Source organism: Ornithodoros turicata, chromosome 2 (genome assembly GCF_037126465.1).
Source record: "Ornithodoros turicata isolate Travis chromosome 2, ASM3712646v1, whole genome shotgun sequence".
NCBI lineage: Eukaryota > Metazoa > Arthropoda > Arachnida > Ixodida > Argasidae > Ornithodoros > Ornithodoros turicata.
Window position 1 is genome coordinate 128,106,871 of NC_088202.1, and position 27,772 is coordinate 128,134,642.

Sequence of the window (27,772 nt, forward strand, 5' to 3'; positions counted from 1 at the left end):
GAAACACATAAACCTGTCGTGTCTGAATCCTGCCCATAAAACTAAGAAACAATCAAAAGCAATAAAACCATGTTACTTTTAAACTAGTAATGTAAGAGTTCCTGCCTGAACTCTTTCAATCCAGAGCAATGTAAACAAACGAACAAAAAAAACACATTTGAAAGTTTTATATTAAAGGTTATTATATAAAGGTTATTAAAGGTTAAAGTTATATATATTAAAATCATATTTATATATGAAAGAAGACATTTTTCTGAGTCTAGAACAGAAATTTTGCTTTCGTCGCGCGAGCGGATTTCTCGGGAGCGAATTTAAACGGAGCGGCGAAGGGAGGACAGCTAGCGCCGCGCCGTGGCGAGCTGCCGAGCGGAGACACAACGGGCAACTTGACGCGACCACGGCCGGCTCAGCAACACGTCATCGTGACGTGTCGCCGAGCCGAGGAATCCCGCCAGGAGCATGCGCCGTAGGATCCCGCTTATGCGTTCGTCGGGAGTGGAAATCTCCATGACAGTAGCTTTCGCGTGATCTGCAGATTTCGGCAGTGGCGGCAGCCACAGCGCGAGCTCGCGGCATTACTTGCCATTGTGCAACACCGGTGACGTAACGGGGAACCGAAGTGCGGTCCGTACAGTTACACCATCGGCAGGGAAATATGCGCGGGAGAGGAGGAACGCGGAAGAGACATTTCCAGCGCGCGCTCCTCGCAGAGTGGAGCGATTTCGTCCGGAAAAATTTGTGGCATATTAGTTTCTCTGCGGGAAGAACAGTTTCCATCGAAGAAAAGTATGGGGGTTCGGGAAATTTCATAGCCCCTTTAATGCTGATTTTTGTTCAAAAACAGCAGCATTCTCACACGCTCATGGTCTATCCTACTGCGTTTTGTTATCAGCTATGACACCCGATGTGCTGAAGGGTCCATCTGACATTTCTGTCGATGGGGGTGCGATCAGGAACTTTTTAGGCCAATCAGGCTTTCGGAGGACTCCAATTTTGAAAAGAGACCAACAAACGTGGTTGATTGATTCGAAGGGTTCGATTCGCCGTTTTGAGCACTGGGATTCGGATTCACGGATTCGCTTGGACCATCCCCAGTATAAATGAAATATCGACGAAAGTGCACTCGATACACAACCTCTTAGTGGCGGCACTAATCAACTACCTTACCAGTAGAGTATAATCTATGACAGCAATATCTTGTTCCGCCGTTACAGTATAGGAAGTAAAGTTGTGAAGGAGTTCCAAAATGAATTTGCGAAAAAGGCGTCTCCCTGGCAACCATGGTGGAATAGATATGGCGTGAGATATACAAACCTTCCAATACCTTGTGCTTCAAGAAAACGATACACGATCAAACTTTATTGGCCAAATCGTAAAGGAAGTTCCGCAGACACGCGCTCGATAGGACTCTTATCCAGTTATCAGGTATCGGTTGCACCTACGTGACTGCTTTCTAATGGCACAGTGTTTACGCTCTGCTTTCGTGGTGGATAAGTTACCGCCAAATGCATATGAGGAGGAAGCAATCTTACAATTCTAGTAGTTCGTACAAGAGGCGGATCTAAGATATTTATGGGGGGGGGGGGGGGGGCTCCTGCCCAGCAGCATCCTACTACACCACCTGCGGTCAAATGAAACCCTATGTAACGACAAGAGTTGAAGGGGAGTCAGGACACCTGGATCCCAGATCAGACTCTACCCCCTACGTGACTCGGGAATATTAAGGACTTCCAAGTTCGGGGTATCAGCAAAATGTAGGACTATTCGAATATTCGAACTTTCCGGATACCGAAGCGAATGGCTGTATACTCTATACAAATTCCCAATCGAATACGGAATGCTATACTCGAATTTCGAGTCCAAGGGCGGCCTCTTTCAAACCGAATCTGCAGCATACCTCACCAGGAGCGGACCAGATCTCGTACAAAGCACTTCAACATCTTCCCTATGCGGGGCGACTATGTCTCGTCCCGGCCAATCTCCTCACCACCTGGACTCCTTCCGCCCGATAGCCCTTACCAGCTGTGTGGGGAAGACCCTGGAACGAATGGTCTCCAACAGGCTCAGCTGGTACCTAGAGAGTACCGTTTTCTTTTCCCGGCCACAATGATGGGGTTTCGCCCAGGCAGGTCGTTACTTGATAGTGTTCTTACCCTCGTCAGTGAAGTGCAACAAGCTCGTGCGGATGGCTTCCTGTCCGCCGCTGTTTTCCTAGACGTTAAGAAGGCGTACGACAGTGTGCAACATAAGACAATTTTGCGAGCACTCCAAGATGATAACGTAGGAGTTCTCTTCCCGCCATGGCTCCGAGACTTCCTCACAGAGCGTTCTCTCTTTGTACGCACTACGGACGGTGATACTGCTTCGCATCGCGTCCAACGAGGTGTCCCACAGGGTAGCGCACTCAGCCCCCTATTGTTTAATCTCGTCATGGCCTCTCTTTCAGCACAGCTGCCAAAACACACTCACGTTACACTCTATGCGGACCATATTTGTATTTGGACATCTGCCCTTCGTCGGGATGCGATCCAACGTCGTCTGCAAGGCTCCTTGGACACAATATGTCATTATCTCGCCGACCGAGGCCTAACGATCTCATCTGCCAAGACTGTAGCCATGGCCTTTTCAATGAAGTCATTTCACAAGTACCCATTATCCCTTGCTGGGTCGCCCATCACATTTGTCTCAGCCTGCCGTTACTTGGGTTTTACCGTTGACCGAGGCTTGACATGGTCTCCTCACGTGACGGCACTTGTTGCCAAAGCTTCAAGCCTGGTTAGCGTCCTTAAGCGTGTCGCAGGCGCGTCCTGGGGCCCCTCCTGCCATGGACTCCCACCGAGTTCATACGGCTCTTATCTTGGGCACGCAACGGTATAGCTTCTCTATCCTCCATGGAATCAGCCCCACCCAAGACCGAGAGCTTCTCAACCTTCAAGCCCGCAGCCTACGTGTCTGCCTAGGGGTCCCTCGGATAAGGGAGACCTACTCCGTCCTCGCAGAAGCTAGAGAACACCCTGTTCCTACTCTACGGGACTCAACCACCCTGCGCGTATACGCCCGCTGTCTGACCCACCCTTCCCATCCCCTTTGTCAGATTGCAGAAAGCTGCCCTCCTTCCGCATTCGGTACTGCCATTGCCCGCCTAAGGGGTTTTCTCCCGCCAACGACATCTACTCCCTCCTTTGCGCCAGCTATGTGGACCCTTGAACGTCCCGTCATTCAACCTGCAATCCTGGACCTTCCTCGAAAACACGAAGCTCCTCCAGAGCAGCCCATCAGCTCTCCTTGGCACATATCAACTCTACCTACCCTTGCTGTCGTCAAATCTTCACAGATGCATCTGTGATGCGTGACACATCAGAGGGAGCCTTTTAAGTCGCAGATACGGACCACGAACAAGCCTACACATTGCCCTATACTGTGTCCTCTACTGAGGCGCAACTGTATGCCATCTTCGCAGCCTTAGAGTACATTGCTGGCCTTCCACTTGAGAAGTCCTGGGTTGTCCTCACTGACAGCAGGGCGTCCCTCCTCCTTTTGCTGTCTTCCCACCCCACCATCATACGTGACCTGCCCAGCATGATCATCCAGGCATACAATCGGCTCTGTGCAAATGGTCACGTTCTTTCTCTTCAATGGATTCCCGGTCATGTGAGCTTATCTGGTAACTCACGCGCAGATGTGACTGCACGACGTGCTTCACAAGTTGTGACTCGTGCTACCGTACATCTGACCCTTACTGTTTCTGCTTGTTGTATGTCCATACGCCGCCGGTGTGCTGCTCGGGCCCAAGCGTTCAGAGCTGAGGCTGCCTCATACAACAGTCACCTGCAATCAATCGACCCCGCAGTGGACTTCTTTATTACGTGTCGCTGCACTCGCCACGAGGAATGTACGTCTCTATGTACGTCTCTTCCTCACTTTGGAGTTCCCTTTCAGTAATTAATAAAAAAAATCACTGCACTCTTTAATGCACCGCCAGACGCATACGAAACGCGATAGCATTGCAGCAGAAGAAGGGCGATCCTTGCGCCGTGACCGTACATGACTTACGTGCGGCGCAACCGCAAACCCGACCATATGTTGGCATGGGCCTCGTCCAGACGACGTAGGCGACATCATGTGAGATGCTCTGTGCAGCCACACTGAGCGATCAGTGGCATGGCTGACAGCGTAAAAGCTTCCGTTCGTTGGTGGTAGCCAAGGTCGTGCGGATGATTTGGTTTGAATCTACCACCGGCTGTACTGTCTAAGGGATTCCTTGGGTTTTTGTGGCAGACTTCCCAGACGAATGATCCAGGACGCACACCAAACCCCCTGTGTCCCCCGTTCCTTCCTGCTGTCCTCTCTCCACCTGTCCACGTCTGTGCGGTTGCTTCGAGGCGCTAACACGGAATTAAAAGAAATCACACATTAGGGCGTTTTAGCACATCGAGTGCGTTCCACAGAAACAAAACAAATAGATATATACTGTAATGAAGAAATTAGTTTGAAACACATCGAAAACTCTGACCAGTGTTAATCACCCTTCTACAAATATATCACAAACATTTTAAAAAGAGGTTTACAGACCGACATGGCAAGTGTTGCGACATTTAGCTGCAAGTGTCAAAATTCTCCTCAGCATCAACAAAAGTGGCTAACAGCCGGCGCTCGAAATCGCTCGGCCTTCTGTGGTCGTATCGGTATTTTTATTTTACTTTTATTTTTGTTTCGCTGTCTCCTTCGTGGCTTCGTTTCTCGACTTGCAGGTTAGTGCCGAAGCCCTTTCTTGTCAAGTTTCACCTTGCCGGAAGCCCGCACCGCGGGTTAAGTCATGTAAGCTTATCGTTGCGTGCGCGAGTTTGACAGAAGCTCCCGTATGTGTGTTTCCTGTTACTGTTGTCGTGTGACACACAGTGAAACATTCACGTCATGTCCGCAATACGTCTTTCATTCTTTCTTTTCTTTCGTTCTCCAATCCAATCCACAACATCGCCTTCGTGAATATTGACAGCATGCGTTGCAACTCTTTGTTTATACGCACGTTTGCTGTTTCAAACCTGTACAGCCCGACCAGAAACCTGACTATCCATCTATGCGGGAAGCGGAAACCCATATGTTAACTTAAACGGTATCCCGAAACCCGATGCCTCTTCTCCGAGTGCGCAACGGACGTCAGTGTAACACTGCGCTTGGTCAGACTACATTAGCCACAACAGGTGCCGGCAGTGACCAGATGTGCGTTTGCCTGGCCCCACAATGCCTCAGGGGTCGAGACTGCTGTTATACATTTGCTGCACGCTCATCTTCTCAAGTAAGTCAGTCTCCGTGCTTGCCGTTCTTGAAGAAAAAAATGCCTCGCATCACTCTTCGAACTGTGAAATTCCATTCACCTAATTATCCTCATAAAATTATTGATAGTATGTACGCGTGGTTGAGGGGTACATACGTGAGATTAAGATCGTTCATAATAGTGAGACTTAGAACGGGGCGCAATTTTAGCGCACCCAATAAACGGGGCATACGCCGGACGCAAACGAAAGCAACGCGAGAGTTTTTTGAATGGGGTTTCCCTACCGAGAATTTGTAGCAGCACTCTTAAATGAAGCGACGCATAACACGCTCAACAACACAGACGATATCGCAACCTTCAGCCACTGTTTACTGCATAAAATACAAATAGTGATATTAAACGGTAGGAGCAACTTATTTATTTACACATGGTAAACAAGACTTTCGTGCACGAGACTGCACCTCTTCAGGTTACAAAATTATGAACATGAACGTGGTACAGGCACATGTTCATAATTTTGTAACCTGAAGAGGTGCAGTCTCGTGCACGAAAGTCTTGTTTGCCATGTGTAAATAAATAAGTTGCTCATGCCGTTTAATATCACTCTTTGATTTACTTAACACCGGCAACTTTATACCGCCTTTTTTTTTTTTTTTGTTTATCAAATACACCAAGAAAAGCACTATTAAGCGGTAGCCGCAGTATTCATTTTGCGTGCGCAAGTTTTGGTCCCCCCTGTCCCCCACTCCTTCCTCTTGTCCTCTCTCCATGTGCCCACATCTGTACGCCGGCCATAGCCATAGTTGCTTCGCGGCGCTAACACAGAAATAAAAAAAAGTTTTGGTCCCAAATGTCATGATTGACTCTATATTATGCTAAACGATGTGCCCTTCTTTTTACCGTTCTTTTCCGTGGGTCTAGCTCTTTCGCGACATATGTTGCGCAGCTCAAGGGCGACGTAGGTTCACTTTGAGGCGAGTTTGCGTACCCACGCTATTGTTGTAAAGTAGCGTGCGTCACCAAAATCCAAAGCACTGGTTTGGGTTCTGGGCATGCGCAGTTGTGACCCCCAATTCCATTGGGGTCATAATTGAGCGCTCGCCCCTGTCACGTGGGCAGTCTTCAATGATCATCGAAACCAAAGGTCATCAAATATGCGCGTAACGCCATCAAGCGTGAAACGTGTCAACTTCCAAAGGGCATTTATCAATGAACCTCGCTTGGTAAGACTTGGTACGAATATAAATGCCGTCAGTGAACATTACGTGCTTACACGAATTTTCGAAGGAACCCACAAAACCTCGTAGTTTCGGATTCTCCAAGGGCAAGTGACGTCACCGTCAGCTCTGGCGTCTGTCGCCTAGCAACGGCGCGCGTTTCCGCTCTCCACCACACGTTGGAAGACTTAAAAAAACTCTGTTGGCTAAAATTAATATACCGACCCGGCGCTGTGGTGTCAGTCACGATCACAGTTCTCTCGCGACGTAAAGACACGAATTATCGTAGCTTTTTCCTTGGCTAGGCAGTGGCCACTAAGGCTAGTCATGTTGCGCTTGGAAGTTAAATCACATCGACATATTCAGGATCCTGGTCATGTCATTCTTTCTGAAAATGCAGATTCTGGAGATGTTATTACTAATTTGTCGCGGTGTATCACACATGCTCAAGTCCAGATCAAGATCAAGTGACAGTACGACATCCGTGGTACGCAGGGGCGTCGGGAGAGGGCGGAAGAGGGGGCCGTCTCCCCCTGAGTTTTCGGTCCGAGGGTCCTGTCCCCCCTGAACTGTCGATTTGAGGGTCCGGGAACGCCATTTTCCATCTGTACGTGTCGTCCGAGACACACTTGCTTTCAGCTCAGTTACCGCGCTGAGTGAAAATGAACGCCCGAATAGGTACTGCTTGCGACATGGTTGTCTGGAATCGCCTTCCAGTAGTTGTGCAGTTGATATTTCCTTGGTTGCCATCGGAAATGTTGTTCCAATATTGTATTAAAGAAATACCATATGCTGCACGTGTTTATTACTCAAAATAAATGACCTTGCAACACCTGGAGATTTGAGCACCTGGATAAACCACAGGGGGGTGCTGATTTCAGACAAGCGTGTCGCGAGCAGTACTATCCACCCAATTACCCTATATGATACTGTATGTGCGGACCTGCTGCGCGAGAAGTAGCGACACGCCATTTCAGTAGCCTTGCTTAGACGATACATGAAAACGCAGATTCCGCTGCAGCGAAGGACATCGAGTTGCTTTTGATCAACGCCGGGAAACAGAAGAGGCTAGAAATGGAAAGTCTTATCCTGCGCCAAGGAGTCTTTAAGCAGTTCCGCTGGTGTGCTTGATTATTCATGTAACATATCTACTGTCTTTGCCTGAGCCATGACCACAACACTCGGCAGAACCTTTTTAGTGCAACAATAATGACACCAATTGACACGGTTGCGCTTTCGACGACAGCAAAAATAAAAAATAAAGGAACACGCTACCGCTCGCTTACTTCTATTTGTCTTATCGCACTTGGTGAAACGATCAACCAATATTTCAGTTCGTGTTGCTCAAACGCGAATTTCTTTTTTGCCTCAAGGTAATCAAGAACGCGAGGTGGCCGTCGCATATTTGTTACGACCAACACAGTCATCGGATTGCATGGACGAGTCGTTTCTAATAAGCACATCAATGGCTCCTCTGGCTGAGGTTAGGGCTCGCCTCCCCTGCCGTGAGGGACTTCCGACGCCCCTGGTGGTACGATTACCTGAGAGGAGCTCAGCTCATTTTATGCGATATGAGGCCTGCATACCACTGCCTCTACAATTGCACACTGCACAGAATTGACTATACAAGGGAAATTGGCTACTTTCGAGGCCGAAGAACACAAATTTTGTGTAATGTTACCTTAAGCAGTGATCCAACTATGTAGCGTGAAACAAACGTTCCATTTTGCTCGTTCGTTTGATGGTTGGTTATGAAGAAAGATATGGAAGTATTGTCCCAACTACCCACATTTTGCATGGGATCACCCCCGTTCTAGAGGAACAAGCGAACTCTCCGTGTGTCTTATGAGATCTCCCGTGTCCGCTTCGTTACTTGTGTTTCTGTGCCACTTGTGGCGTCCCCGTTTATACATGATCTCCGCAGACTCAATGAAATGCTGTCCGCTTCAATCATGGCTTCAAGTGAACTCCATCTGGTTTAGGACAACAACAACAACAACAGCTAGAGGCATGACGATGGGATGGGGTGTAGCGTTACCACTTCATTTTGTTTTCGCCTTGTTGTTCTCTTTCTCTTATACTAGTACTTCCAAACTAGAGCGAAATTTGCGGTGTGCATAAATGAAATAAATTAACTTTTCTTTTGGTATCGTTACAGAGGCTGTTGTTGGCTCACCGCAGGAGGCGTTCGACAATGATTATGAGGAGGAAGAGCGTCTCTCGAGAGCTGGAGCGGCAGTCCCGCCTGGTACAAAAGCTTTCATGCTCTAACATGCTCGATTTCATGCTCTAACCCAAGGTCCACAACGATGTATAACAAGAGGCGCGTCACAGTCTATTCGAAGAACGTTGGTTTAACATTTCTGACATACCGACCAACATTCAACGTTTTTGTTTATAGAACAAATGTAACAAACAAATGAAAGGGTATACGGAGGCCATGCAAGATAACATCCACTCCGTCTTCATTAGAGCGCACTTTGGGCGCCATAGTGTAATAATGCATGTATTCATTTGCTAATTCATAGAAGTAGTAATACGCGGTTTCCTGATTCCCACGTAGGTACCATTTGCATATCTCTTATTCGCTTAGGCTACCCTGCGTAATGCGACTTGGTAATGCGTCTCATCACGCCTGCAATGCAATGTTATTCATGTCCCTAGTATCTCGCGTCGGTAAATACTTTTGCTTCCCTGTACTTTTTTTCTTTTCTGACAGCGTTTCTTTCTCATTGCAATTAGCTATATTATACCAACTGTAGTACGCTGCAAATCCCGTTGTCACTGTAGTCCCTTTATTGGTTCCTTGCTTGACGCTGATTTCGAGGGGGCTGTTCACGTCATTACCACGATTAATTTCTCATCACCCTCCCGAATTACGTATGTTAGTTGAAATAAGGGTGAGCAGGCAAGCGAGCTGGTGAAGGTTCGACGACGGTGGCATACCTTCAGCTTGAGGGAACGAGAGGGCACACGAAGAAGTAGACAGTCTGTCTAATGTCTACTTCTTCATGTGTCCTCGTTCCCTCAAGCTCAAGGTATGCCATCGTCGTCGTACGTATGTTATTTTGAAATTCGCAGCATTTAACACGCAACACAACCAACGGTTGGGAGACATAGCTGTACAGTGTATGCTCGCGTGATATCCTTATGGATGGGTGCAAAAAAAGCAATAACTTGTTTCGGCACATCTATAGGCTGTATTTTGGCGTTTGGTGTATTTGGTGCAAATGGTGTATCGTACCTAAATTTTTGTCTGACAATAGTGCTGTTTCCGTTGGTATATCACGAAAGCGTGAGTCTGTTTAACGTTGCGGCCAAAGTTTCTCGCTGACATTGCTCTTGGCCGCGCAAAAGATCGAGTTGGAAGCCGTTGTCTACGATTTAATTTTGAAAGCTGCTCGAGGTCATCAGAAATTCTTGATGGCTTCAATGAAGCGCCTACTCAGAAATTTATCAACTACGGTAAATTTTCTTTACGATATCAGCGGAATTATCCGTGCTGCATTATTTTTAAAAAAATGCATGGAGGATTTTTTGGCAAAACACGCACGAACGTTTTAGCGAGCTCTTCCTCAGACCGTGAGGAAGCCCTCTTATATAACACTGTTCTCGTTTGGTGAGAACTTCCTTACAAATAGTGTAATACATAATATATATATATATATATATATGTTTATAAGTCCCAAACATCGCCACACCAGCATTGGACAGCTGTTTCGGCCTTATTGGGCCTTCGTCAGCAATGCGTAGGCGGGCGACGTTTGAGCAAGTGGCGTCGGAAGGTCACGTGGGACGTGATGTCCTCCCGTCAGGGTGAGTGACTCACCTCTGAAAGCCCAGTGCGAAGCCAGTAAAGTATTAAATGAAGAAAAATAGCATACGCTCTTTGGCTGCACGTTGAACATATGTTTATAAGTCCCAAACATCGCCACACCAGCATTGGACAGCTGTTTCGGCCTTATTGGGCCTTCGTCAGCAATGCGTAGGCGGGCGACGTTTGAGCAAGTGGCGTCGGAAGGTCACGTGGTCATATATGGTCACGTGGTCATATATATATATATATATATATATGATGTATGCTTTCTAATGGCGATTATACTAAAAGCTTTTCTTTTGTAGTAACGCTGGATGCCTTGCAGCAAAAGGCACCACACGTTATTGCCATAGGAACGTTTTGTAAGCTGCACGTATGGGACGTGAGCAAGAAAATATTGGCGCTAATAAAGAGAAGGGTGAAAGACAGATAAAGAAAGATAAAGGGAATCGTGCCATGTATTATGCGTTTACTTATCGGAGTGCCACACAAAAGAGTACTAATTGTCAAATACTGTTCCTTCGCACAAAGCAGTGTGGAAGACACATGTCAAGAGTCCACGACCATTGCCTGAACCGTTTCCCTGGCACACGTACGCAGAAGTTAAACGCAGATTCAGTAAATATGTGATCGATTTTATCGCCAAGTATGGCCATGTTCCATACTTTATAATGGACAGTAAGAATAACAAAATCATTAAAGACTTCCTTGACATAATGGACGAGGCATCTATAAAGGCAGCACAAGCAGCCTTGGCTCAGAACGGCAAGAGAAAGAAACGTTCAGTGTTTCAAGATACTGCAACAAGCGTGAGCCGCCTTTCCTCTTCTACTCCAGTGCTCAGTGAGAGGGCAGAGAGCTTCACCGCTGCTGGAGGTACCACAGAGATGACCGATACTACCACAAGTCACATAAATAAAGCAGAAGCCGCATCTGTGACACCAAGTGGAAGAGACGAGCCACGCTCAGATATCAATCCCATATTAGCGGGAACATCAACTGCAGGCGGAACGTCGCAGACATCGTCAACTGGAACCACTACACCAAGTGCGACGAAATCCGATCTTGCAAGTGATTCAACCGCAGCTTCAACAACAGGTGGTTCGTCTGGTGCCAGTACCCGTCCCCCTTCAATCACGACGAGTGGCACAATAAGTACAACTGCAATGTCTCAGAACACCAGAACTACTGAAAACCCTAAGACAACAAGCACCGAAACTACTACACAAAGTGCAACGACATCCGACCTGTCAAGTACTTCAACCGCTCCAGAGACGGGTGGTCCGTCTGACGCTAGTACTCGTCCCCCTTCAACCACGACGAGTGGCACAATAAGTACAACTGCAATGTCTCAGAACACCAGAACTACTGAAAACCCTAAGACAACAAGAACCGAAACTACTACACAAAGTGCAACGACATCCCATCTTTCAAGTACTTCAACCGCTGCAGAGACAGGTGGTCCGTCTGATGCTAGTACTCGCGCCCCTTCAACCACAATGAGTGGCACCACAAGTACCACTCCCCCAAACACTCCGATGTCTCAGACGACCACCGCTCGAGTAAGTGACGTTACGCAATCAACCAGCACAACTGAAAACCCTAAGACAACGAGCACCACAATCGACGTGAAGCCAACAAGTACACCGTCTCCCACAACCACCGATCAACCCTCTACAAGAAAGGGCAGTGAAGAGCCTACAACCTACCCCTCGACATCTGAGATGACTTCATCTCGAACAACGCCACGGGAGACAACTTCCTCTGGAACGATAACTACTACACAAGTGCAAACCACGACGGAAGAGGTTACGACACAGGATGGCCAGACGACAGTTCCTTACCTTTCAACTACTGAATCGTCCAGCGTAATTCCCACGTCAACAACTCTCCGACAAACCACGTACTCGGGCGCGCCACATATATCTACTGAGGACAGCTCCGACGACGGACACCATGCCACATCAACGCCAAGTGGTAACCCAACTACTACGAGGCACGACAATGAGACAACGACACCGGCCAGTAACACAACGGACGACGATGAAGGCGGTCGAGGTGACGACGAGGTTACTACGGTGCACCCTTTAGATCCAACAGAACATCCACCACGTCCTCCGCCGCCGGTATACCCAGGTATGCAATGTACAGATTGTGGCAAAAGTGAATAGCAGGTGAATGGTAGGTGATATGGAAGACTGTAGTGTGCTATATAAGGCACCATGAGGCGTCCCTGGTGGTGAGGTGGCCTGGTGCCACCGGCCTCTCGACCAGCCTCTAAGGCCTTTTTGTGTATCTCTCTGTGTGTATGTGCGTGTTTCTTTTCTCTCTTTTTTTAGTTTTCTTTCTTTCTTTTCGTTTTCTTTTTATGAAAGGAAGCAGGATTTTTAGCAAGTCGGTCTCTGCCTGACTAACCATTCCTCGTTTTTTTTTTTTCAATAAACATATCCCCCCCACCCACCTTGGTGGAAATGGTCTGCAATCCGAAGTGGTTTATGAAACCTTTTCCACTCTAAACACTTACGTACAACGTGGTTCAAAGTGGTTTCAAGTGGGAAAAGGTTTCATAACCACTTGGGATTGCAAACCATTTCCACCTGGAGTGGTACCGTAGGATAGGTCTACCGATAACCCAGCAAAAAAAAAATCTAATTCGACACTCTACATGAGTTCGCATCACAGGTGGCTTGGCATGCAATGCTTGTTCACAAAATACTAGGGATGGGCCAACCGAACCTGCGAATCCTCGAATCCTTGGTAGGGATTTGAGATTGCGAATCCCAGTGCCCAAAACGGCGAATCGAATCTTTCGAACCTACCAACCACGTTCGTTTGTTTCTTTTTAAAATAGGCGCCTCCGGTGTCTGCCGAAAGCCTGATTGGCCTGATCCGAATCCCAGTGGCCAAAACGACGAATCGAATCTTTCGAATAATCAACCGTGTTTCTTTGTTTCTTTTTAAAATTAGCGCTTCCAGAGTCCACCGAAAGCCCGATTGGCCTGACCGGACTGATCTGAATCCCAGTGACCAAACCGGATAATCGAATCCTTCGAATCTACCAACCACGTTTGTTTGTTTCCTTTTCAAACTCGCGCCTCCGGCGTCTACCGAAAGCATGGTTGACCTGATCCGAATCCCAGTGCCCAAAACGGCGAATCGAATCTTTCGAATCCTCCGATCACGTTCGTTAGTTTCTTTTTAAGACTGGCGCCTCCAGAATCCGCAGAAAACCTGATTAGCCTGATTCGGGACGCGCCAGAACCACATCATAAAGCTCCGACGCTACAAGTTTAAAAGTAACATGGTCTTGCTTTTGATTGTTTCTTTCAAACACGAGAGTTTATGTACGAGTGTTTCCTCGTATTTCCTGTAGTTGATAATAAATTACATTTAAGAAGTAGTATATGGGTGCGTTTTCTCCTGAAAGTTTTAATTTCATTTGTTTCTCATTAAACAAATATGTCAAAACCTGCTTCAAAACACTTTTCAGTAGAAGTGTTTTCTATACCACTGGCTCTCTAAACATTTTTTTTTTTAAGAAAGGATTCGAAAAATTCGAGGATCCGCAGAACCTTCCTTGGATTCGCGTTCGGGAAATTCTGGAATCGTTCCATCTCTACCAAATACTCTGGTGGTAATGATACGTTCAAGTCGTCATTCTTTTCTCGTGCTACGAGGCTCCAGAAAGTTTATTGGTTTATATCAACTCACGTGCACATGAATTATGGCAGTCTGTAGTACACGTAAGGCTTGTCTAAAAACGTGAACACCTTGTCATGTGGAGCTGTAGAAGGCTGGTTTATGCGCATCGATCCTAATTTCTTTATCATTATCTGTTAAAATTATTCAGTTGCCAGTACGGTGAGCCCCTGTCCTTTCTACTTCTATGTCCATGCCTCAAGCGCTTTTTTAGTTATGTTGGACCTTGAAGACAAACTTTCAGTTGCAAATCAAGCCCCCCTCGCGCCTCCAAGATTTCGCCGCTCCATGGCTACTTTTTTAGATCGCTTGATGAATTCACCGGGGTTTCGAACAATCGATTCCTTGCACCTTTAAAAGTTATACCCCTGTCACACGGGCATTTTCGATCCTGCTCGACCGAACCTGCTTGAACCCAATGCAGATCGGATGGTGCTACACCGCCGCTTCCAAGCAGGATCGAACTTTGATCCTGCTTGACTCAAGACAGTTCCCATAACAGGATTGAGAATTTCAAGACTGCTCGACGGCCGCCATTTGCATCCTCGACCCCGGTGAACTGTCATAACTTAAGACGGACATGCGCGCGAAGCTACAAATGATGCTTACATCGGTATACGATAAATTACCACTAATATCGCTGTTATATAGGAAACGCGAAATTAATGAGTTCCGTTTATTCATTTGCACAGGTCAACCATTCAATGCGCATTGAAAGTGGCCGTGTAGCAGCGTCAAAACTCGAGCGTGCTCGGGAAGTTCAATTCAGATCGGATTCGAGAAGGATCGAAATGCCCGTGTGACAGGTGACATGACATAAGAAGCTTGACGCTAGTTAAGTTACTCTTGTAAAAATGTAACTAAGTTGCTAACGAAATTACAAATTACGAAAACAAACTCCAACTTCCCGAGTTGCTTTGTTAACGTAACAAGTTACTTTCAAGTTACTTCCTACTTTACATGTGCTCTTTAGTTCTTGACCTCTGTATAATTATAGTCCAGATCCTGATATCACAGCGGAGGCTCAAGACGTAGTTTGGTACGTCAAAATACCAACGTCCATATGATGAAAGATGTCATGCCTTTATGTCCTTCCTTAGGTTGGCGTTTTATGATTTTGATGTCGTAAAAACTTCTTCAACAGAGAACAAAACAGGCATCAGAATTTTAAAGGGGCACTAAACAAATATACAAGGTACTTTTTTTACAGTGTTGTGTTGCCGACGGTGAACGCTTTCCAAAAATATTGGCGCAAGAAAGAACATAATGCCCCCAAACCAACGCAATATTCACTGATCTCTTCCGTGCTCATGCCCCGCCCTGCCGACAATAGCCACACATCACTTTGACATGGCGCGCAATCAACTAGCCAAAGTAGGGGACGCTTATACACTAATTTCGTCCAATATCGGGAATTGAGCTGAGCTGGAAACATGTGTCTAGTTGAGATCACCAAGATAAGCAGTTCAAGCCAGTGGCGTAGCCAGACCTCCAAGGTAGGGGGGGCTCGATACGAAAACTCGCCCCCCCCCCCCCGCTGATCCTGTATCGACAACACACACATACTTGTGCACACTGCAAACTGAGGATTAAAAAAAGGAACGAAAATAGTTGATTTAGACGTTCACAGTACGATTACATGTATAGGCTGTCATGACCAATGAGGTGGTGTCACGAGATTGGAAGTATTTTGAAAAGCTCATACTTTGAAAACTACTCGAGAGTGCTTCTTAGATAGACGCCATGGACTGCAAGAACTTTCGCGATCGTCACACTGGTCCCCCCCCCCCCCATATATATTATGTTCTCGGATTTGCACGATTTATGTGGGTCGGTCCGTGGCAGGTAGGGGGGGCTCGGGCCCCCCCTAGCCCCCCCGTGGCTACGCCACTGGTTCAAACAATACCAGAAGTCCGCAAAGTTCCATTTCATGTGCGCACTATGTTCTCAGTGCTGTATTGCTTCACGAGGTCACTGCGATGTCCCCACAACTGGTGCTCCCCGCACGCAGCAGCTTATCTCATCGGGGACCGTTATTGGCTAGGAGTCCGAAATGTACTCGATCTCCAGTGCCTGGAACGCGGCGCTGCTATACGTCGGAATATTGTGACGTAGTTTCGCTCCAATTATAAAGAGAGACTCCCGCGGATAATGCACTTTAAATGGCATCGTTTCCTGGTAAATGCGCTCCTTAAGAAGTAAACCAATTGCATATTTGGATGTTATGATCCACGTTCTTTCATGCGGCGTGATAACTGGATATTGTTCGGCGAGATGTTCAGTGCCCCTTTGAGATATATCAAGTCATATAATATTAAGTTATAACTTATAAGGTTCCGTCATATGCGCACATTTCGTAGAACCACGCAAAGTGTGATATTTTTGCTACAGCCTCCACTATAAGAAATATATTACTCGCCGCTATGAACGTCACTCGAGTCTCCGAATACACGGCCAAAACTGAATGTGTAAGCTCATCGCGCAACGACATTGTATAGCGGAGCCGCAGGCGCCATGTTCGTGCAATCGGCGCGCACATAGCTGTCGTCTCATTAGAGACGGAGGAAGCAGCTCGCGTTATTTGCGCGTCAGAATTGGACAGAAGGAACTCGGAGCTTGTCCCCAAGTGTCAAAGTTACGTAGCAAAGGAACAAGTTCCTCAAGAAGTTACTGAAACGCCTCGCACACCTTTTCGTGCGCTTTCGCTCTACTTTACTCCTACTTCATTTTGCTCTCGTTTCATCCCGGAGCGCCCTCTGAAGTCAGCCTTTTCGGTGTTCCGTATAGAAGTCCGTTCCACATTAGTGGAACCACCACCTCTATGCCATATTTTTTCTTCGATCCAACACAACAACGACAGCTAGCTGTCCACAACCCTAAGCATCCAGAATAAAATTGAAGTTGCGTATACACGTGTCCCCCATAGAGGCCTATCCATCGCGTTGTTCTTTTCGAGAGAAAAGCTGCGGCTCGTTTCTGCAGCAACTTCGAAGTGAAAAACGTCCTAGCTTCATTGCATTTCCTTTTATTTCTAGAGCCACCTCCGCCGCTACCGAATTATCCCCCTGGTGCCATATATCCCGGTAAGTACACAATCCCACACAGCAGAAAAAGGTAACCCCCGTTTGCTATTTCAAACCGAGTTGGCTTGTTCAGAATTAACCTCTCTAGATCTTCCGTCCCTTCTTTAATTTATCTGTACAAGGACTGTGAATTTTTTATGTATAAAGTATGGTTTTTGCAGGTCCTGTGTATCCTGTTGGGCCACACGTACCACGTAAGATGAACGTACAAAAGCGATACTCATACGACGCACACCTTTCAGAAAAATATAATTTATGTGTCCCCTTTTCTTTCAGCTAACCCCGCCGTATACCCGCAGCCGCCGTACATCAGTAAGCTTTACTTTGTTATAACTTGTTATAACGTAAGATTGCTATGTTTCTGCTGCAGACACGACAGAAATTGTGCTAGAGCACGAGGCATACGGTGAATTTGACCTCCCGCTGTTTGTAGGTCACTTTTCTTCCGTCGGCGCACTTGCGTATTGGTCCAGTCAATGTTTTATAAAGAAAACATTGACTAATTGTAAAGAATCCCTACCTGATCCTAATATGCTGACATTGACACACCACCTATTAAAATGTCCTGGTAGTCTATCACAGGAGGCCAGGGGACGTCATGAATCTACTAACGCAGAAAGATATAACGTTCAAAAGCAGGTCGATGCAGGTGTGAATGAATCAATTGCAACCCTAAGCATTTTCGACCAACTGGCTGCTGTGTGCACTATATTTCGTTTGAGTTCAAGAGGTTCTGTGGCCGTATTTTGGTCGTAAATACTCTGCAGTGCTGCTGCACCGTGGCACATGTTATCATATGGCATACGTTGCCGCATTGCACGTTATTTTCACTGTCACTTACGTGTTTGTTTCTTCTTACCTTGTGGTTTAGGTCCAGGCCCACCTCACTACCCACCACCACCACCACACCGTCCCCCATATTATCGTCCGCCGTATTACTACCCTGCACCACCAAATCCACCTTACCACCCTCCGTCGCTGCCTCACTACTACCCTCCGCCGCAGAATTACCCCCCGCATCCCCATCACGTCCCACCTCCGCACTACAATCCATCAGCCTCCCATTACTACCCCCCAACTCCCAACGAAATACCACCGCTTCCCCACTACAATCCCTCACAACCCCAATACTATCCCCCACCTTCTATACACAAACCGTCGCACCCTAGTTACAATCCCTCACCGTCCCACTACGACCATCCCCCTTCCGGTCTTCCTCATCCGCCTCCTCCACATTACTACCCCTCACCAGCGAATCACTACCCGTCACCGTCCAACAATAAACCATCACCTCCCCATTACAATCCCTCACCAGCTCACCACGATCATCTGCCTCCTCATTACAGCCCCTCGTCATCTCCCTACTATCACCCTCCTGCCAATTCACCGCCTCACGTGTATAATCCATCACCATCTCACTACAACCATCCGCCTTCTGACACTCATCCACCGTCTCCTTACTACCACCACCCACCTCATAATTACAATTCCCTTCCTTCCAATCACAACAGCACGGGTCTCCACTATAACCCGCAACTGCAACACCACGATAACCCACCGCATAGCAACAAACCATCAGTACAGCACTACGATTCCTTACCACCACCACCTTCAGCTTCCGTTCACAACCCATCGTCTCCCCACTATATTTCCTCAGCTACCCACCACGACATTTCGCCTATTCACTACAACCCCCCGTCAACGCATTACAAGCCTTCGGCCCCGCACCAGCACAGCCAGTACTCTGGTCCACCTCCTCCAATCCCCCACGTTGAATATTCAACAGAAAACCCGCATGCCCAACACCAAGCACCGTCGGGAGCTCCCCTTGGACAAAACGAGCACGGACAACAAGGAGATGCCTACTCTTCCCCGTGTAATGTGCGTATCTCTCACATTAGGAGAATTGTTATTCGCAAATCGTTTTAATGATACGGAAAATGGTGGAGCGGAATATTTGTGTAGCAGGGAAAGTCATGCAGAAAAGAACCCACCACCGCTCAGTCTTTAACATTACTCTGGACTGGTGTCACCATCAACAAACAGATACTGTGTATCCAATGTGCCCCACTTCTAGTAGAGCAAACACATCTATGATAAAGGGGCCCATGGTACACACAAAGCGAAAGTACGTTATAGTAGGAGGAATAATAATTTGGAAGGAAACTTGATTTCTCCATGGGAGCTTACAAGAGTAGCAAAATTAATCTTGCACGTACCGCTGACCCTGCCGCTGACCCGAGTAGGATTGCACTTAGTCCTCCGAAAGTGTTATTCAGTTACGTTTACTCACTGATTTTTTTCTCGAGCAAAAGTCTCGGTCAACCTCGAACGACCATTGTACATGTACAGATTCGAAATGTAACTCTATATGAGATCATGAGAGAACTGATGTTCTGAGGCTGGAACAACATAGAAAGGACAAACACATACAAAGCCTCAATTTGCCTAAGAAATTAACGATGAAAGATGAAAGCCACTGAAAAGGTTAGCCAGCTGTAGGACTCGAACGCACATCTTCTGGATTACCGGTCCAGGGCTCTACCAATTGAGCTAAGCTAACACACCTCCCCAGCGGCTTCCAAGGGTGCGTCAACTGCAGGGACAAACCAGCCACTCTCTCTCTCTCTCACTCATCCTCCTTTCACTTTTACATTTCTTGCTCACTCATACACACATTCATACGACGGGATCGACGCAAGCGGCAACTGCTGACAACCCTTGGAAGTCGCTGGGGAGGTGTGTTAGCTTAGCTCAATTGGTAGAGCCCTGGACCGGTAATCCAGAAGATGTGTGTTACAGCTGGCTAGCCTTTTCAGTGACTTTCATCGTTAACTTTCATCTGTATGTGATGTTTGCCACAGCATACAGCTGTTACAGCACCTCAACTGCCAATAAATACTTCCAGTTTACGAGCACTTTTGCTTCCAATATTGATATGCTCGGGTTATTCTGCACATGAAGAGTGATGACTATACGTATTGAAATAACGCACACAATCAAGCAGCGCTCACTTCAATCACAACGTACTACGCACAATCCATTTCTTTCCGCTTGCTAACTTGCATGTGCCACATCTTAGTTGTCAAAGCACTATCGCAGAAGTGGCATTACCAGAATAATCGACGTGCATATAAGACACCAGATGTTGCCCCGTTATATCGAACAGGAATTCCATTCGTGTTCCGCTTTCAGGAGGGAAATGAAAGTACCGTGGCGCCATCTCCCAGAAATAGCAGGAAGTAAGTGAATAAAGTTCCGTTCCGAAAGGATTCGGTGGAGTTTCCATTCGCGTTGAATCTTGTTTGTAAAACAGCCCAGCGTCACAAGGCCTAGATTATGGTCTTGGAATTCGGCCTTATGGTAGCGGAGTGGTATTGCTCCTGGAAAGAATTTTCCTAATTTTCCCCGAAAAGTATCTTTGGCGTGCACTATATCGCGATTAAGTGAACGCAGTGGTCTCCATATAGCGTCAGGAAGCAGTGTCGAGATGGCGCCGGTGAGCTCGGGTCACGGAAGTGAGAGTCACGCACGACGTGCAAGTGAACTATACTTTGTTTTATAATCTTAATGTCTTGTTGGACTCCAATGATCAAAAGACTACGACTAGGCCTGTCACCAGGTCATGAACTGAACAAAAAGGAAAGTGCCGCACTACACTGTTTGCTTTGTTTATACTTGATCCAATGCAACTTCTATACTAGGCGTACGTGTAGTGAATAATTTAAAAAGTATTTTAGAGCATCAACAGATTCAGCCACTTTTTTGCCTTTCCATATTAAAAAAAATTGTGCGCACGGTTTAGCAACGCAATACGCAATAGATCGCACCTGATGAAGGACGGACTCCGTCCGAAAGCTTGTTTTTCAGTAAAATAAATGTTTCAATCTCTTTAAATACATATTCAATACTATTCACTAAGGCATAGTCACACGCTCCCGAGTATGTCCTATAACGGTGACATATTCGAATGACAGGTGTGGACCTGATCCGAAGTAAACGTATGTCAGTGGAACTTCATCACTGGTGATTTTTGTATTTTTCTTTAACTCCCAACTCATCATCACTCATTATCTTCTGCAGCATATAAAGTGCCCCACTGGAACTCGTTGCTTTGTGAGGATCGACTGCTACGAGCCCGGGCCTTGCAGACGCGTCCCAACATGTGAGTTCACACATTAAATGATGACCCCTAAATGGCCTCCACGCCAGTCTCTAAAGTGGCCCATCCAAAATTACAAATACATACAAAATTTAGCGCCATTCTTTGATCAGACCGACTCGCCTGAACAGACCCCTTACAGGACACCAATGCGCGGCAAGTCCATTGAAGCACGGTCAAAATACTTTATAGGACTATTTCCAGCAGTCATGTCTATTTCTCCTGTAGTGAGAACTATATAGGCAAGGCAATGTTTGAAGAACTCCTATTTCTTCAGGGCGTTTTCTTTTCTTTCTTTTTCTTTTTTATCCTTTACAGATACTTTTACAAAAAAAGAAAAAAAAAACTGGGAGGCATGACGCAAGTTACAATGGCATCCAACTCACGACAGTCACAGAGCTGTCCATGTGACCGTGGTGCCTCCTTCGAAGTGAAACTACGCTCGCATCGGTATAGACGATCCTTGTCAAAATCAATGTGTTTTAGGATGGCGGTGGCTCCGCTTACCATCCCGTCGGAGTCATCGAAGTTGCAAGTGATCAACGAGAAACGAGATAAAAGCTGCCGCCGTAAAATATCTCGTCCTATCTAGCTGTTATCTCGTTTCTTCGCGTCATCTCGCTGGGTTTTCGGCGATGCGACGTACAGGACAGGATCTTCCAAAAATTGAGCCCTTGACGGCTGTCGCTGTAAATAAAAGCTATGAGAGCAGCATAGATGTCGTATTCGTGGTTGAGTTACACAGGCGGACATCCTTTCGAAGAAAGTATGCGGGGCTATATGTAGCTGGTCGCATTATATAATAACAAGATGACTAATTACTTAAAACTCATTAATTAACTCTTTAAGTAGGGGACTTCGGGCAAAAGCTAGATAGGAGGATGGGAGACAGACCTCGTTGAAAGCCATTCCGTCTTTAAAGAAGCCTGAAACGCGCACATGCGTTGAAATATCCATCGTCAAATTTTGATATGCAGTATGCATTATATGCGAAGTATTCGCCTCTGTTTCGTAGCTCTCACATTCTTTGAGCACGTGCTCAGTGTTCTGCAGTTGGAGCACAAGCTTTTATGTATCGCGGTATTCGATCCTGTATATTGAATTGTTGAGTGAAGGCTACATTGAGGTGAGGAGGGCGCCGAGGGGAGAAAGAGTAACGTTAGGGCTATGGCAGCATGTATTATACCAGGCGTGAGGCGCTGACGATTCTCCCACTGAAAACTTGTGCCGAACTTAGTTTACTTGCTTACCGTAACGGCGATTGCTACGTGGTCCAGCATTGTAGCGATGTGGTTGGACGGCGCAAATTGTAAAATGGCATAATACGTCTAAGAGTAATAAAATAGTGCTAAGTAATAGCACGTATTTTGATGAATGTGATTCTAGGAATAAATTGAATATCTATAAATACTCATACACGTATGTCATAGAAAAGTGTGATGACGACGGTTAAAGTCGTCTGCTACGATCACCTGGTGACACAGAACGTGCAGGACGGCGGCTAGCATTTCAGTGAATTCAAACTCGAATTCTAAGTCAATTTCTCAACTTTCGTGAGGTGTAACGTGTACTCGAAAAAAAAATAATAAACACGGCGTGAACGAATTACGCAGGAGTGGTGTACACAACACTTTAAATCGCATTGGGAGAAACTGCAGCACGCAATTGTCAGGGCGGAAGTGGGGAAGGGGGGCTATAACTGCGTCTCGCAGCAAATCGCGGTCTGCTTAACAGCTTTTTGGACCATGTAGACCACGCCAATGTGTCCAATGGCGCCACTAGGGGGGTGCGAGGGTGCAGTCCACACCGGGCGACGAAACGCACCTGTATCGCCGCTTCCTCTCTTTCTCTATCGCGTGATGACGCAAAAACGAAATGAGGAACCCTCGGCGAGCACGTGTTATTTTTTCTGCGTGTGGTATGATATTATTATTCATCGTGTATCATCTGTGGTATGGAAATCAGGAGCCTATGTTTGGAGGGGGTGACGCAAAGAGCTCCTCGCGCTGGGCGACGCATGGCACAGTGGCGACACTGTGGGCGGTAAGCGAATAGCCTTTTCCTAGGAGCATTCAGGCCAGCTGTAATACATGGAGGCCTAGGTGAAGCTCGTACAGCGTGTAAGTCATGCTGATTCAGTTCAAGCAAAGTATACCGCAGGAAATAAATGACACATTATAGCGCGAAAGCTTTGACACATGCGTTAAATGTGCTCTTTATCTGCGACTTCATTGCATTTTGTTTTCTGCGCAGGTTCACGATCAGGATCGCAAGGATACAAGTAAAATGAGGAACGTGTTTGCAGAAAAGATGATTTATGTAATCAACAGTGCGAGATTCCAGAATTTTTAATAAATACTTTATATGTGTAGCGATATAAGTTGGCCATGCTTCCTTCGTGGTCTCTAGCGAACGCCAAGGAAATTCTCTATATATTTCAGATAGCGCAATACGCTGTTGCCAAAGCACAGTGTCATATGAAGTACCAGCGATTTGTGGCCGGTCATACTTGTTTCGGAATGCTCGCTAATTAATCTGACACCGTACATCCGAAATAGGGAAGATACATTGTGCGAATATGCACCTCCCTCAAAGTGCAGATGAATGAATGTTTCTGAAGAGTCTCAGAGGTCGGCCCTCCAGACTGAATCCTGCTAGTCCTTTCGGTCACTTACGTATACGCCACGCCCACTCATTGAACGGATATACCTAAGTAAATTGAACCATTACATGGCTTACCTGTGAGGAGTGCGACCACCGTACAGTTCTTAAACACCATGTTGGATTGCCTAGCATCCCAAACCTTTTGGGCCTTGATAGGTGAATTCGCGATTATTCTAGCAGTTGTCTATAGCGCTGTTGTATCCATCCATGTGCCTGCACAACGCTTGCAGTTGGCAACAGTTAGATACCATGGAAAAGCAGCGGACCGTACTCTCACAGAGAAAAACTGCTGTTGCTTTCTCTTTCTATACTGAAAACGCGACTGATCCTGTCGAAGCCGCCGTCATCACTGAGATCTCAGAAGTTAAAACCAACCGAGACGAAGCACAGTTCATTCACAGAGAGACCCACATTCAAAACAACTGTAGCGCCCTCTGTGGACGCAATCATGATGACGACGACGCAATAAACGCGCCGGCCAGTTGTTACCTGGCAGGTGCACAGCACGGACCTATGTTCCTTATTATCTGCTAGGTATCCACAAACTTGGTGACCCGACTCATGGACACCGCCGGGACACAGAGCGGCCTAAGCGGTCAGGGTGAAGCCTCCGACGTATCGTCAGGCCCAGCTGTCCTACAAACCGTCCAGCAAGTCCGCCTCCCGCCTTTTTGGACCAAAAACCCAAAAACTTGGTTCCGTCAAGTTGAGGCACTCTTCCACGCCCGCCGGATCCAAAGTCAAATGACTAAATACTGTGAGGTACTCCCCTTGATTCCTCCTGACCTGGTGGACGACATCGACGACGTACTCTCCACGGTGCAGGCAGATAGAGCTTACGATACCCTGAAATCCGCCATCCTATCTCGTACTGAGATATCGGAGCGCGTCAGGATCCAGCAGCTCCTAATATCCGAGGACCTAGGAGACCGTCGCCCGTCGCAGCTTCTCCACCGGATGAAGCAGCTGCTTGGACACTCCGCAGACGACCATGCACCGATATTACGGGAATTATTCCTGAATAGGCTTCCGCACGAGGTCAGGATGATCCTTGCTGGCAATGACGACGTGTCGTTGGATCGACTCGCCGAACCCTGCAGGGCCGACTCGCAGACTCGCAGGGGCCCAGGTGAGCGTTATACCGGCGACGCCTTCCGATCGGAAAATTCGTCAATGCCTCACACCCCCTCTTCAAGCTGCGAACAAATCTACGATCCGCACATATGGACTGCGTTCACTAACTTTGGACATCGGCTTGCGCAGGACGTTTCGTTGGCTCTTCGTGGTGGCAGAAGTCGACCGGGCCATCATTGGAGCCGACTTTTTACATAATTTTCATCTTGATGTCAGCATTAGGCAACGAAAGTTGAAAGACAACATCACCAAATTAACCACTGAAGCTGGCATCTCGACGATCAACTCAACCGGCATATGTGCATTTATTCCCGGTTCGCGCTACGAAAATGTATTGGCTTCCTTTCCCGAGCTGCTCAAGCCCTGCAATCTTTCAGCGCCAGCCGCGCATCATGTTACACACCGCATTGAGACCACAGGCCCTCCCATCACGGCGACCTTTCGACGACTATCTGGCGAACGCCTTTCCATTGCTCGTCGTGAGTTCGAACATATGTTGGACCTGGGCATCATCCGTCCGTCATCTAGCAGCTGGGCTTCGCCGCTGCATATGGTGCCCAAAAAGGAGCCCAACGACTGGCGGCCCTGCGGGGATTACCGCGCTCTTAATGCAAGAACAATCCCCGACAGATACCCGCTGCCACACCTCCACGACTTCGCGGAACGCCTTGCCGGTGCCACTACTTTTTCAAAGATAGATCTAGTAAAGGCGTATCACCAAATCCCAGTCGAGCCTGAAGACATACCCAAGACAGCAATTACAACGCCTTTTGGATTGTTTGAGTATGTGCGAATGCCTTTCGGACTAAGAAACGCCGCTCAAACGTTTCAACGTTTTATCAGCGAAGTTGTCCGAGGCCTCGACTTCGTAATTGCCTATATAGACGATCTTCTCGTTTTCAGTCCCACCGAAGAACAACATGAGAAGCACCTCCAGCAGCTTTTCAGCCGTCTCCAGACATACGGCTTAGTGGTTAATGCCAAGAAGTGCACTTTTGGAGTCTCCGAGCTCGAGTTCCTCGGGCATCACGTGTCCTCCGACGGAATCCATCCTCTTGCGCATAAAGTGAAGGCCATCACCGATATCCCCAAGCCAACGACGATCCGTCAACTACGTCGCTTTCTTGGCTTGGTGAACTTTCACCGTCGGTTCATTGCTAAATGTGCCGCCATCATTCAGCCACTCACGGACATGCTCCGCAACAACCCGAAGCCATCGTCAAGCGTCCCTTGGTCGCAGTCCGCTGACGCCGCCTTTGCGAATATCAAGCAGGCCCTAGCGAACGCTGCTATGCTAGTCCACCCCCGGCACGACGCCCCAAGCCGTCTCATGGTAGATGCGTCTAGCACCGCTGTGGGCGCAGTTTTGCAGCAGCATATCGACGACGCCTGGTACCCTGTGGCGTTCTTTTCGCACCGACTAAACGACACGCAAACTCGCTACAGTGTCTTTGGTCGCGAGCTTTTGGCCATCTACGCAGCAGTCCGTCATTTCCGGTACTTCCTGGAAGGCCGCACATTTCATGTTTTAACCGATCATAAGCCCCTCGCATTCGTCTTTCGTACCAACCGCACCGACTACCTCGCCCGCGAAGTCCGGCATCTGGCGTACATTTCGGAATTCACGACGGACATACGTCATGTGCACGGTGTGGACAACAGTGCCGCGGACGCCCTCTCTCGCATTGATTCCATTTCTACGCCATGCACCGTCGGTCTCGAGGACATCGCAGCGGCGCAAGCTGACGACTCCGAACTCCAACAACTGCTAGCCACGCAAGACACGTCGCTGGTGCTGCGCGAAGTCCCTATCCCGGCCACACCGACGACTGTCATTTGCGATACCAGCACAGGCGTTAATCGACCGTTCATTCCCGTCACGTTGCGCCGGCCTATCTTCGACTCGACCCACGGCCTTTCCCATCCTGGAGTGCGCGCGACCCAAAAGCTCCTGACACAACGCTACGCCTGGCCGCGCATGAACAAGGATGTCCAACGCTGGGTCAAGACCTGCATCCCTTGTCAGCGCGCGAAGGTCGGCCGCCACACTCGAACTCCACTTCAACCGTTCCTGCCCCCTCGCACCCGATTTGACCATGTGCATGTGGACATCGTCGGTCCCCTGCCACCATCTCAAGGTTACCGGTACATTCTAACCTGTATCGATCGATTTACGAGGTGGCCCGAAGCAGTCCCGCTGACCGACATCACCGCTCAATCAGTCGCTGAAGCTTTTGTCGCATCATGGATCGCGCGGTTCGGATGCCCCTCCATCGTGACCACCGACCGCGGACGGCAGTTTCAGTGCTCACTGTTCACTGCCCTTACGCAGCTACTCGGAACTCGCCATATCCACACGACTGCCTATCACCCCGCGGCGAATGGGCTAGTCGAGCGACTACACCGTCAGCTGAAGGTCGCACTCACTGCTCACGATAACCCTGCGCACTGGAGCCAACACCTTCCCTTCGCGCTGCTGGGCATCAGATCCTCCGTCAAGGAAGACCTTAGCTGCAGTTCAGCAGAGTTGGTGTACGGCTCCCCGATCCGGCTCCCAGGTGATTTTCTCACCCCCAGCCCCGCCGAGCCCCATCCATCCCAGACCGCGTACATCGACAAGCTCCATGACTTGTTCCGCTCCATCACCCCGGTTGCGCCGCGCATGCCGACGCGGAGAACCGTCTTCGTCAGCCAGGACCTCAAGAGCGCTTCGCACGTGTT

General features: G+C 47.8%; 1 protein-coding gene across 2 annotated transcripts; it reads left to right on the forward strand.

Moving 5' to 3' along the window:
- Positions 1-5,164: 5,164 nt before the first annotated feature.
- Positions 5,165-23,627, forward strand: LOC135384029 (uncharacterized). 2 transcript variants are annotated; one of them, XM_064613277.1, is made up of 9 exons: positions 5,165-5,296; positions 8,651-8,740; positions 11,147-12,445; positions 17,044-17,091; positions 17,253-17,285; positions 17,368-17,403; positions 17,963-18,972; positions 21,175-21,256; positions 23,507-23,627. In XM_064613277.1, exons 1-9 carry the CDS (start codon positions 5,242-5,244, stop codon positions 23,536-23,538), a joined length of 2,685 nt encoding a protein of 894 aa, XP_064469347.1. In that variant the 5' UTR covers positions 5,165-5,241; the 3' UTR covers positions 23,539-23,627. The 2 variants fall into 2 exon arrangements, with proteins under 2 accessions (XP_064469347.1, XP_064469348.1); XM_064613278.1 differs by lacking the exons at positions 17,044-17,091; positions 17,253-17,285; positions 17,368-17,403.
- The last annotated feature ends 4,145 nt before the right edge of the window (positions 23,628-27,772 follow it).